General features: G+C 33.9%; 1 protein-coding gene and 1 long non-coding RNA gene across 2 annotated transcripts in view; one reads left to right on the forward strand and one right to left on the reverse strand.

Annotated features, from left to right (window-relative positions):
• Positions 1–13,522, forward strand: part of AIMP1 (aminoacyl tRNA synthetase complex interacting multifunctional protein 1) — a 34,086-nt gene that overhangs the window by 17,049 nt on the left and 3,515 nt on the right. The window contains exons 5-6 of the mRNA XM_006184629.3: positions 4,420–4,631; positions 7,507–7,675. Of these exons, the coding sequence (XP_006184691.2) occupies positions 4,420–4,631; positions 7,507–7,675 (381 nt within the window). The remainder of the gene's footprint in view (positions 1–4,419; positions 4,632–7,506; positions 7,676–13,522) is intronic.
• On the reverse strand, positions 3,479–11,477 carry LOC116657824. Its single transcript, XR_004312951.1, has 3 exons — positions 11,466–11,477; positions 6,777–6,780; positions 3,479–3,725 (listed from the first exon to the last, which is right to left on the reverse strand). It is a non-coding gene; the product is annotated as an uncharacterized LOC116657824 (long non-coding RNA).

Raw genomic sequence — 13,522 nt, forward strand, 5'->3', positions numbered from 1 at the left:
GGGAGAGTCTTTTTTTGATATTGATGGCTTCTGACTGATCAGCAACCTTGCTGAAGGCTGGGGTGCCTGTGGTAACTTTTAAAAATAAGACAGTGAAGTTTGCTGTATTGATTGAATCTTCCTCTCAATCTTGCTCATCCATTGGAGGCAACTCTTTATCCATTAAATTTTATCATGAGATCTCAATAATTCAGTCACACTTTCAGGTTCCACTTCTAATTCTAGTTCTCTTGCTGTTTCCATCACATCTGCAGTTCCTTCCTCCACTGACTTCTTGAACCCCTCAAATCATCCATGAGGATTGAAATCAGCTTCCTCCAGACCCCTGTTAATGTTGATATTTGACCTCTTTTTGTTAATTACAAATGTTCTTTATGGTGTCTAGAATAGCAAATGCTTTCCAGAAGGTTTTCAGTTGACTGCCTAGCTCCATCAGGAGAATCACTATGGTATCTATAGCCTTACAAAAATGTATTTCTTAAATAATAAGGCTTGAAAGTCAAAATTACTTTTTGATCCATGGGCTACAGACCTTAGTCTCATTGCACATCTTCATCAGAGCTCTTGGGTGACCAGGTGCATTGTGGGTGAGCAGGAACAGTTTGAACAGACTCATTATTTTCTGAGCAGAAAGTCTCAACAGTGGGCTTTAAATATTTAGTAAACCATGTTGTAAACAGATGTGCTGTCATACAGGCTTTGGTGTTTCATTTATAGAGCACAGGCAGAATAGATTTAGCATCATTTTTAAGGGCCCCACAGTTTTTGGAATGGTAAATGAGCATTGGCTTCAACTTAAAGTCACCAGCTGCATTAGCCCCTGACAAGACAGTCAGCCTGTCCTTTGAAACTAGGGATTGACTTCTCTCTAGCTATGAAAGTCCTAGATGGCATCTTTTTCCAATAGAATGCTGTTTCACCTACGTGGAAAATCTGTTGTTTAGTGTAAAGAGCCACCCTCATTAATGATCTCAGCTAGAGCTTCTGGATAACTTGCAGCTTCTACATCTGCACTTACTACTTCACCTTGAATTTTTATGTTATGGAGACAACTTTCTTTAAATCATGAACCAGTGTCTGCTGACTTTAAACTTTTCTTTTGCAGATTTCTTATCTCTCTTAGCCTTCACAAAATTGAAGAAAGTTGGGGCTTTGCTGTGGCTTTTGGGCTTTGACTTAAGGGAATGTTCTGGCTGGTTTCTATCCAGACCGGCTAAAACTTTCTCCATGTCACCAATAAGACTGTTTTGCTTTCTTACCATTCATGTCTTCATTGGAGTAGCACTTTTAATTTCCTTCCACTTTCTTTTGCATTCACAACTTGGCTAACTGGCACAAGAGATCTAGGTTCCGGCCTGTCTCAGGTTTTGATGTGCCTTCCTCTCTACGCTTAATCATTTCTAGCTTTTGATTTAAAGTAAAGGATGTGTGATTCTTCCTTTCCTTTGAACACTAAGAGACCATTGTAGGGTTATTAATTGGCCAAATTTCAACAGTGTGTCTCAAGGAATAGAGAGGCCTGAGGAAAGGGAGAGGGATGGTTTCATCTGGTTAGTAGAGCAGTCACAACACACAACATTTATTTAACATTTTATATGGGTATTTGCAATTACAATAGTAACATCAAAGATCACTGACCACAGATCACCATAACAAATATAATAATAATGAAAAAGTTTGAAATATTGCAAAAATTACCAAAATGTGACAGAGAGACATGAAATGAACAAGTGCTTTTGGAAAAATGGTGCCAAGAGACTTGCTTGATGCAGAGTTGCCATAAACCTTCAATTTGTAAAATAATGCAATATCTGAAGCATAATAAAGGGAAGCACAATAAAATCAGGTATGCCTGTAATTTCTACCACCAAAACACATCTGGAGACCAGCTCTGTGCCTCCATTTTGTTAGGTGCTTCCAGGTAGCTCAGGTTCTCATGATCTCATTTGAATTAATGTTAAAGCCTCATGCTTTCTAGTTTACCTTGCTGTGGAAGCTATTTTTTCAATCATAAATCTGACTTCTCTCCTTTATTCCTTTCTAGACTTTGTTTCCCCAAATATGTCTTAAAAAGTGCTATTGTAATTCATTATGCATGCCTCTCATAATACTTATACTCATTTAAAATTTTTTTTTGGAAAATATGAAATGGTTGAGGGGTTTATGAACTAACCAAAGCCATTTTAGCACCTAACACTTGTCAGTTCCTCTTGGTAAGCATCAGGAGCCTCTGTTAGAAGTAGTTAGGGCCTGGACATCCCTTCTTACATAACTTCACCACTAGGTGGTAATGGTTACAATGGAAGCAAGTCAGGCTTATTCTTTCACTTTATTAATTTTATCATGCATCCTGTTCTTACAAGTTTGGTGAGTTCCCTCCTCAAAGAGGGTGCATTATTGTGGCTACAGGATCAGTCAACCTTCTGGTCAAATGGAGCAACCATATCTTCCTTTGTGGGAGGAGGGAGCATGCAAGTCCAACTGGAGGTCTAGGTCTAGAATGCCTCTCTCCAATAGAGCTTTCTGTTTTGTGTAGCTGCATTATCCAACACAGTAGCCAATAGCCACATGTGGCTATGAACATTTGAAATGTGTCTGGTATGACTGAAAAACTGAATTTTTAATTTAATTTTAAATTTAAATGTAAATAGCTGTATGGGGTTGACAGCTCCTGTATTGGACATTGCTGAAACAGTGGGCTGTTGCATAAATGTTTGGCTGCTAAGATTGCCAGATTCCAAAATTCTGCTCAAGCAGGGGCTTTAGTGCTCATATAGTCTTTCTGTACTGCCACATATGAGCATCAATCATTTGTCAGCAAAACATTTATAAAATCCCTTATGATGACTAACAGAATTTTGGTATAGATGTTGATTTTTGCAATCACCTCTGTAATATGGATTGCTGATAAAGGTATTTCAGATGCTCAGGTGGTAGATTAAAGTTAAAAAATGTTTATGAATATAGTTATATCGTACTGTTATACTGTGTATAGTATTTTAGAGTAAATATATAGTTTATCACTCAAAGACAACTGCTATTAAGATTTTTGGTGTGTTTTTTTCTAGTAATTATGCATACATTTTTGTATCATTTATGTCTTTACCATTAAAAAAATCTTTTCCTAGAATGTTATATGGAAGATGGTGTTTGTTAAAAAAAAATGCTAATGAGATTAAAAATTGTCCATTATTTTGAACTAGCTCTACACCCACCTTTGTAAACTATCTTTGTATAAATTGTGAATGTCCTTTATACAAAATCATTTGTTCCCACTCTGGAGAGTGGAGAGAATTATTCTTCTCTGTGTTTCTATGTTTTTTTGTGTATGAAATGTTTATCACATGTTCCTTGTATACATCTGTCTTAAAAGAGATTTTTAGTGCCTGGCTAGTGTGGGCCACTAATCTTACAATTTGCTGTGTCTTAGATCTCAGTAAATATTTGTTCAAAGATGAAACAAAGATATAGTTGAGAAAGGATGCTTCGAAGCCACATTACCTTATCTCAACCTTGTAGTTGGAAGATAAATAAGTTTTTATTTTGTTTTACTTAAAAAAAATTTTTTTTTGATGCCAGAGAAGCTAAATGTAAACTTAGGAAATATGAACTCTTTACAGGTTGCATTTTGATTCAGTGGCTAAAGTATCTTTTGCTAATGAAAGTTATATTAGAAGCATATAAGTAGTAGTAAAATTTTAAAAACATAATCAGAATAAAGTGTTCTATTCCCCTCAAATAGTTGCTGTGGATAAACCTAAAGCCCTAGTAAGTCTTCAGGGAAATATAAGAAATGGAGAAATTCACTGTATATTTATTGGTGTGTTTAACTGATGAGAGAAACATTTTATCAGTGAAATTATATTTGATTGTAGTTCATTCTATTATTGGCTACTGATTGTGGTATTCTTTATAAATAAATAATTTTTCACTCTCTAGAGTCACAGTAAATCTTAAAAAATTCTTTACATGGCTGTTTCAGGGATAGGTAAACTTTCTCTGTAAAGGGCTCTTTAGTAAATATGTTAATAAGCTTTGCAGGCTGTAAAGTCTCTGTTACAGCTTCTTCACTCTGCTGTAGTACAAAGGCATCCAAACAATACATAAATTAATGAATATGGTTTTGTTCTAGTAAAGCTGTTTGACAGGTAGCAAGCTGGATTTGGTCTGTGAGCCATAGATTACGAACGTCTACGCTATGTCATCAGCTAGAGAGACAGGTACTCAATGGAGAAGCAGCTAAAATAGAATTAAGATGTTATGATATGAATAATTCTTTCCTTTGTTTTTATGTAAGTGAATATAGGAGATAAACACTTTCATTTTTCTTTTAAACTCATCAGTATTAATGCTTTGGAGTTTTTCATAGTGTATTTTTGTTTTACTTCCGATGTTTACTCATTCATAAGTATTTTTTAGGAGAGAAAAAGGAGAAAAAGCAGCAATCAGTAGCAGGAAGCGCTGACTCTAAGCCTGTCGATGTTTCCCGTCTTGATCTTCGAATTGGTTGTATCATCACGGCCAAAAAACACCCTGATGCAGATTCTTTGTATGTGGAAGAAGTAGATGTTGGGGAAACAACCCCAAGAACAGTTGTCAGTGGCCTGGTGAATCATGTTCCTCTTGAACAGGTAATCTGAACAGCTAAAATTACTTTACATATACATGTCACTTTCATTCCCTCTTTCTGAATGATTTTTCATATGATTTTGTATCAGATTACCATTCAACATGAGCCAATATTGGTTAATTCAGTTGATTCATTTGAATGTAATGAATTCCACCAAAAGTGCATATAACTACCAAAAACTTGTAAACGATGTATAAATTAAGATCAAATTCATGATCATGGAAAGAAGAAAAGATGTATTATTTTTTCTTAATTTTCAAAAATGTTTTTATATTGGTGTTTTGTATAAAATATAATATGTATTTTTTTCATCTTCATTGTACCATCATGGAATTTTATTATTCCTTGATTTTTTAAAACTCCCTGTTACATAAACTCAGACAGCTCCAATCTAAAAGTAAGAGAATGAGTTTTTTTTTTTCTTAATAACTCAAGAAGTATTTTCATACCTGAAGAATAAAGAGGAGAGGGAATCATGAAAATCGAACTTGCAGTTTTTAATGGTATTACTTACTCACTAAATGTTGGATGTTTTGTATTTTATTACTTAAGTATTTAAATGTATATATATGTTTCCAATGACATTGGAAAGAATCAAAGACAGTAGTAGTTTTTAATTTGCTCTTTCTAGACATCTTCTTTAGTAATTTGAGTCATCTACCTATTTCCTCTGCCTCATGGTGCTTCAAAGATATCACAAAGACCATAGACTTCAGTATTAAGATGGTCTGCCCCTCTGTTCATTGCCAACTCTGTTGCTTATTGGCATTGTGAACTTGCGCAAGTTCCTGCATTCATTCATTCATGTTTCTGCATGCAGATATTTATTAAGCACCCACAGTGTACCAGGAACTATTCTAGGCAAGGGGGACAACAGTGAATTAAAATAGATAGATAAGTAGGTAGATAGATAGATAGATATGTTTAAAAAGAAAAAAAAGCAAGAAACCCTGCCTTTATGAAGCTCATATTCCAATTGGGGAGTCAGAAAATTATAATACATACTATGTTACATAACGATAAATACCAGGAGAAAAGTAAAGTAGGGAAAGAATCTAGGAAGTATTAAGGCTAGGAAGACGTTGTCTATATAAAGTGGCCAAGGAGTGCCAAAGAAAGTGATATTTAAGTAAAGGTCTAAGAAAATGAAGAAAACAAGTTATTCTGTCTGGTGGGAGAGCATTTTCAGGCAGCCCTGAGTCAGATGTATGCCTGGGATGTTTGAAGAACAGCAGGAGGCCAGTGTCACTGTAGCAGAGTAAGCAAGGGGAAATGCCATGGGAGATGAAATCAGAGATGAGGGTGCCAAATGATAAAAGGTTCTTACAGATCATTGTAGAGACTTAGGCTTTTATGCTGAGTGAGATGAAAGCCATTGGAGGATTTTTGAGCTAAGGAGTAACATGATCTGTCTCACATACTAATAGTATCATCTGGTTGCTTTGCTGAGGGGAGAAAGATGGAATTAAGGAGATCAGTGAAGAAATTTCTCTTATCTCTAAAAAAAAGATAAACTTGGCACATGTTTTGTTTTTTTCTTGTTAACATTCATTTTGTACAGGACCAGGGCTCCTTCATAAGTACTTATGAAGTTAGATTCATAAGGAGCCTTGGAGAAAAGAACCAACTGATCTTGAGCCAGCTCAAAATTGGAAAAACTCTTCCTCAATGGGACTTCATCTTTGTTCTTATAAGTTGCAGACTATTTCTTCTCTTCCTAAAGCTGCCACTCGCAGCCACAAGCAAAGTTATTTATATACACATCTGTATCTAACCCATCAAGTCAGTACTAGTAAGCATTCTATAAAGTAACAGCACTTAGCCCCAAAATTGCATACCAGATTTTCTACATTTGTCTATTTTTCTGAGATAAATATCCCCAGCTATCATCTAATTCTTAACAGAGTGCATATAGCTAACGCTGTTGTTTTTCTTATACATATTTGCTATGGTTTTTTTTTTAAAGTTCTCATTTATGTGACATTACAGTTATTTGTTTGAAGAAGAGTCTTATTCATGAAGACCTCCAAAAAGAGGGCTTTTTACATTCAATTCTTAGGCTTATATTTTTTAATCATAGAATTAGGAGGTAAATTTACACATAACATTTATTTGTAAAATTTTTTTATCCAGAATTCTCACCCACTCTCCTGCCCCATAGTGATAGTGCTCTCATATGTTCTTTTATTTTAAACCTGTTGAAAGAATTTAAACAACTGTGTTTCTTATTTTTGTGTGTTGGGGAAAAAATTAAGAGACTTCAACTTTTGAAGTTTAAAGAAATTTGTTTATTTCTATAATAAATTGTAGAAATAGCCCTAAGTTTAATTGTGGTGTGCATACTGCTTGAATTGTTAAGTGAACAGTATTTTTTAAATTAGGAAATGAATCTTGCATAGTTTTGAAAATGACAAACATGTAGGAGAAAATGATTATGCATTTGTTTAGTGCTAATGCTAATCTAAGTGTTTACATACATGTTATGATTTAATCCTTGTGACAAATATTTAATATCATTTGCTTCATCGACTTTATACAGGGAGATCAACTTTATTCAGTCTCATTGCTAGTACATGGTAGCTATTCAAAACCAAATCTGTTTTACTCAATCATTTATTTGTTCATTCAATAAATACTTAAGTGAAAGGCCTTACCTTTGCTCTTTGACTTATAATGTATTGGCAGCTTGTAGAATTTTTTTTCATGTTGATATAAAACTTAACAACATAAAAGATTTGGGACACAAATAAAAATAAAAACAGCCACAAAAATAGAACATTTGCTATTTAGCATATAGATGTACTTTAATGTATTCTATGATTATGATTATTCTAAAGCTCTATACGTCTTTAATCATCAGTTTGTATTTCACACAGATGCAAAATCGGATGGTGATTTTACTTTGTAACCTGAAACCTGCAAAGATGAGGGGAGTAGTATCCCAAGCAATGGTGATGTGTGCTAGCTCACCAGAGAAAGTTGAAATCTTGGCACCTCCCGATGGGTCTGTTCCTGGAGACAGAGTTACTTTTGATGCTTTCCCTGGTAAGTATTTATTAGTCCTTATTTAAAATAGTTTGGAAATTATTGTTCTCAAAGCTGTGCTTGGAATGTTTAAATTTAAAATCAGTCCTGTGTATGACTTACAAGTCTTTAACTTTAAATGACTATTATTACTGATATTGTTATCAAGTTTATTGAGATTGACTCAAGTTGGCACACTGAGTACAACCATCTAATCACCCTCTTCCCGTGAACACTCAGTTTACAGAAAACACCGAAGAGATTTTACCCTAGGTGAAGTACTAATTTTGATACCTACATAGCAGAAGAGGGTAATGTGGATAGAGAACAAATTAATGTGTTGCAAAATCATTTAAGCTGTGCATTGTCTCAGAATGCAATACAGAAAAATGAAGAGATAAAAAGGTCAGACAGGAAGGGAAAAATGTATAATTTTCTAAGTCTGTCTAATAATATACTTGCATATGCTTTTACCAGACTTGAGGGTATAGAGAAAAATCTCTTCAGTCAAAATTTATACTTATTTTTATAACCTAAAAGGAAGTTTCATTTCATATTGCTTATTCTCTCCAATAAAATGCTTCTGAGACAGATGAAGCTCCATAATGTGTGAGAAACTTTCTTCAAATAAGTCTTTGAAGCAGAAGAGAAAGGATGCTTGGCAGATGTAGAAAAATATTTCTTTCTTAAAAGAGGGAAGATCTCGTAAGAGGAAAAAGAGTTAGAAATTAAAAGACTGCATTTACAGAAGCTGTTCATTTGACTTGAGTAAGGGAAAGCAGAAATAAATTAGGATAACGAGTAGAATTAGGTTTAAAAGTCAGAATTGATTTGGAGACATATTTGTAGAAATAGCAGAGTTTTAATGGAATAGCAAGGCTGATGTGATTGTATAGTCCTATTTTTTTTAATCCTGTGTTAACTGTGTTTGATGAAATACTAGGATATGAAGAATTTTAACATTGGAATAATAAGATTAAAAAAATGGATAAAAGCATGAGTTAACTTCCTTGAAAGTCAGCTCTCCACTCCTAATCCAAAGTAGACTAATCTAAAAACTACGGAAGTTATTTAACAAGTATCCGTGATTTTGATTGCATGTGTATGTTTTAAACTTTGTTAGATTGGAAATCATAATGGTCTGTGCTCTTAGAACTTTCTCTGGTAAATTAGGTTTGGGGGAAATCCCAGTCTGAATCATTTCTCGAAGCAGCATGATGACTTTAGGTTCTAGGAGCACATGATTGCCACTCTACTTACCAGGATATCAAAACACTTCCCCAGACTTCATGCTTCTGGATAAGCTGTCATGTGTATATGTGACAAACCTGAAATTGTTTAGAAGTCTCTCACTAAGTTGGAATGGAATAACAATAATAACCAACTTTTTTCTTTTAGGATTCATCATATATTGAGGGAAAAAAACCCCAAATCTTGGTTTACCTTTTCAGATTAACATTTGCCTTCCTTTTTACTTAAATACTTATGATTTAGTACATTTTAAGTTTTATTTTTGATATAAATTGTAGATGTTTAGAACTGGAAGAGATCATCTACTTTAACCCACTATTTTACAAATTTGGAAACTGAGACCCATCAAAACTTAGTTACTTGCTTAAGGCTATTTAGAGTTTGTAGAAGGATCAGTAGATGTGCCTGAACCTCTAATACTGTTAGCATTTTTGTTTGTTGATTGTTGCTTACTATGAATTCATATGGACTATTTCGTTAGAGAAGGCTTATAGTTCTTTTTTTTCTATAACAACTTTCATTCCCTTGTCTTATAGAATTAATGGATTAATATTTCAACCCTTGAATCAGTTGTTATTATTTGAATGTTATTATTAAGTCTATTGACAGTTGTTGTTGTTTTTAGTTACTCGGTGACTAAATTAGAGATGCTAATAACCCAGTATGGGTTTCTTGCTTTTGCTATATTTTTTAATCTTTCAATCTGTTTGGCTATTTGTGTGTTTTTATTTACATTGTTCCAAAGTGTGATATTTCTTCCATATTTATAGTTTCTCCTTGTGTCTTAGCATATGAATATATAGATCATGTACAAAAAATATTTGTAAAATGAAAGAAAGGAAAACCTAATGTTAAAGGGGCCCATAAGGTTGTTTGAATTATTTTCTTATAAATTATAATATGCTTAACCAAGCTGAACAGCATCAAATAATTGATACATTTAGAGACATGTGGTCTGTTAATACTCATCTTGCTTACGCTTCCATATCAGTTACTGCTTCTGTAGCAGTAAATCTGAAAGGAAATAACAGTTAATACTATGTATGCAACAGACCATTAGTCTTAATTCTTTCTTCTTCCTTTTCCCAGAGAGAGCCATGATTTATCAGTGCTTTATTTTTCACCATATGTTTTACATTTTAAAGCTTAAGGTGTCTGCTGGTACATTTTGATGTGAAGTTAGATGTACTCAGTGTCTAGAGATTTATATTTCATGTTGTATATATTAAGTATGGTATAGAAACTGCAGTTGGGGCTCAAACCTTTGAATTGCTATTTGGCTTTGAATAGGCTTTTACACTTAACAGCTGTTTTCTCCAACTACAAAACCAAAAATTTCCATTGGGTTTAGAAGATGCCAAGTAATATTTTTATAACACTGGCTAAAAACCTCTTCACTACTTTTTTTTTAATCTTAAATGTGTGAAGCCATAAATTTTAGTATTTAAATATGGTAACTGGTCCCTAAAGCATCAAGCAAAAATAACTTGAAAATAGTATTATAGCTAGGAGACAAAGGCTATGACACCCCCCCTTTTTTTTTTGAGAATGCACTATTTTTGGTCTAATGATAAATGAGAATTTACATTCAAATTTTAACTTCTAAGATCATGCTTATTTCTATTGATATTGAGTATTATTAATAAATATATGTTAATGTTGAATCACAAAGCATGTATGATATGCAAGAGTCTTTAACTTTTGGACCTATTTGTTCTTTAAAAATAATTTTTTTATTGAGTGGTATGAGTTCTTTATATATGTTAGATATATATCCAAATATTATCTCTCATTCAGTTGATTGCCTTTTAGTTTTCTTGGTGGCTTTACTTCACTGTGCAAAAACTTTTTAGTCTGATGTAGTCCCATTTGTTTATTTTTTCTATTGTTGCATTTGCCTGAGGAGACATATTTAACAAAATATTAAGACTGATATCAAAGAGGTTACTGCCTGTGTTTTCTTCCAGGAGTTTTATGGTTTCAGGACTTACATTTAAGTCTTTAATCCACTTTGAGTTTATTTTTGTATATGGTGTAAGAAAGGAGTCCAGTTTGATTCTTTTGTATGTAGCTGTCTAGTTTTCCTAACACCATTTATGGAAGAGACCGTCTTTCCCCCATTGTGTATTCTTGCCTCCTTCGTCACAGATTAATTGTTGATTTGAGCACGGGCTCTCTTCTGTTCCATTTATCTTTGTGTCTGTTTTTGTGGCAGTATACTGTTAAGATTACTACAGCTTTGTAGTATAATTTCAAGTTTGGTATAGTTTCAAATATGACACCTCCAGCCTTGTTTTTCTTTCTTAAGATTGCTTTGGCTATTTAAGGTCTTTTGTGTTTCCATACACATTGTAGGATTATTTGTTCTAGTTCTAAGAAAAATGCCATGCAAATTTTGGTAGAGATTGCATTGAATCTGGAGATTGCTTTGGATAGTATGGACATCTTAGCGATACTGATTCTTCCAGTCCATGAACACAATGTATCTTTCCATTTATTTGTGTCATCTTCCGTTTCTTTCCTCAGTGTCTTACAGTTTTCAGAGTACAGGTCTTCCAACTCCTCAGTTAAATTTATTCCTAGGTATTTTTTGAGTCAGTTGTAAATGTGGTGAGGATGTGGAGAAAAGGGAACCCTCGTGCACTGTTGGAGGGAATGTAAATTGGTGCAGCCTCTGTGGAAAACAGTATGGAGATTCCTCAAAAACCTAAAAGTAGAATTACCATATGACCCAGAAATTTCACTTCTAGGTATTTATCTGAAGGAAACAAAAACTAACTTGGAAAGATATACGCACCCCTACGTTCATTGCAGCATTGTTTATGATAGCCAAGATATGGAAGCAACCTAAGTGTTCATCGATAGATGAATAGATAAAAAAGATGTGGGAAATATATATGTATGTACACACACACACACACACACACACACACACACACACACACAATGTAATATCACTGAACCATTAAAAGAATGAAATCTTACCATTTGTAGCAATACGGATGGACCTTGAGTGTATTATGCTTAGTAAAATAAGTCAGATAAAGACAAATCCCATATGATTTTACGTATATGTGGAATCTAAAAAGCAAAACAAACAAATAAAACAGAAAATTGTAGATACAGAGAACAAACTGATAGTTACTAGAGGGGAAAGAGGCTGGAGGATGGACAAAATAGGTGAAGGCAATGAAGAGGTACAAACTTACAGCTATAAAATAAGTAAGTCACAGGGATATAATGTATATGTAGGGAATATAATCAATATTGTAACAACTTTGTATGGTGACAGATAGTAATTGATCTTCTCCCAGTTTTCATTTAATAATGTATAAAAATATCTAATTACTATGTTGTATACCTGAAACTAATAAAATGTTTTTTAAAATTAAAAAAAAAACCCAAAAAACCTGTTTGTATTTGATTCTTTTCTGTAAAACCCATTTTGATGAGGTTTCTCTGTCCACTGTTCCACCAGAACTGCTCTTGTCAAGGTCACCAGTTACTCCCTGTAGCTAAATCCATGGCTAGTTCTCAGTCCTTAATTAATTTTAACTTGGCTTCTGACACCACACCTGCGTGGTGGTCCTCATGCTTCACTGGCTGCTCTGCTCGTCTCCTTTGCTGATTCTTCTTACCTCCCTGACCTCTTAGTTAGAGTGCCTCTGACCTTGGCCCTTGACCCTTGACCCTTGACCTTTTCTCTTTTTCCATGCTTGACCTCTTCTCTTTTTTTTTCCATGTTCATTCCCTTGGCTATATTATTCAGTCACTTATACCTACTAGTCTTCACTAACATTTCCCAAGGGAGAAAATGCATCTCCCAATCTTCTACCTAGATTTCCTTTTTCCCATAGTATTTCCCATCTCATCCCTCAGGCACTACACTCTTCCAGTTGCTTAACTGCTTTTTTTCTGAACATGTCTAGAATTATATTCCAGAAAAATGTCAGACATAGAGTAGGAGGTCAATAAATTGGTTAATGAAGGAAACATGCTAGTAAAACATGTACAAAACACACCAAAAAAAACCCCACCAGTGTTTGGAGAACAGACCTGAGTATCTGCCTTCATGGTTGCCAAGATCATTCCTGTCAAAAACTATTTTTCTCTATTAATTAGTTTTGTAAAAGTGATTGACCCCTATTTGCAAAGTTATACTTTAGTGTTTGTACCACACAAGGTGATAGTTACAATTATTATAATTCAAAAGCTCAGTTAATGAAAACATAAAGTAATTAAGTTAGTGCTAAGCTTTTTATGGCCTTGGCAGATATCAGAGAAGCTGATGATCAGTGAGCATTTTGTACAATAGAATGGCCTAATTAAAATGAAATTTTTGGCTTCTGTTCCAGACTTGTGAAAGCCTGGATCTCTGGAATTCATATTTACTACTATTTGTAGATTTTAAATGCTGAGGTGGTAGTCACAGCTTTTTACATCTGTACAGATTTTTTTTAATTAGTTCCTATTATCTATGTGTTTTATTTAGAATGAGTAGTCCTAAAATAATCTCTGAAAGATGAGTTCTCTTGCAATATGTGTGTTTCCAAATGATGATTATTGGTATGTGTTTAGCAATTACAGAGGCTCTACAGTTTTTAGCTTTAAACTTTT

The sequence above is a fragment of the Camelus ferus genome, chromosome 2 (assembly GCF_009834535.1).
Source record: "Camelus ferus isolate YT-003-E chromosome 2, BCGSAC_Cfer_1.0, whole genome shotgun sequence".
NCBI lineage: Eukaryota > Metazoa > Chordata > Mammalia > Artiodactyla > Camelidae > Camelus > Camelus ferus.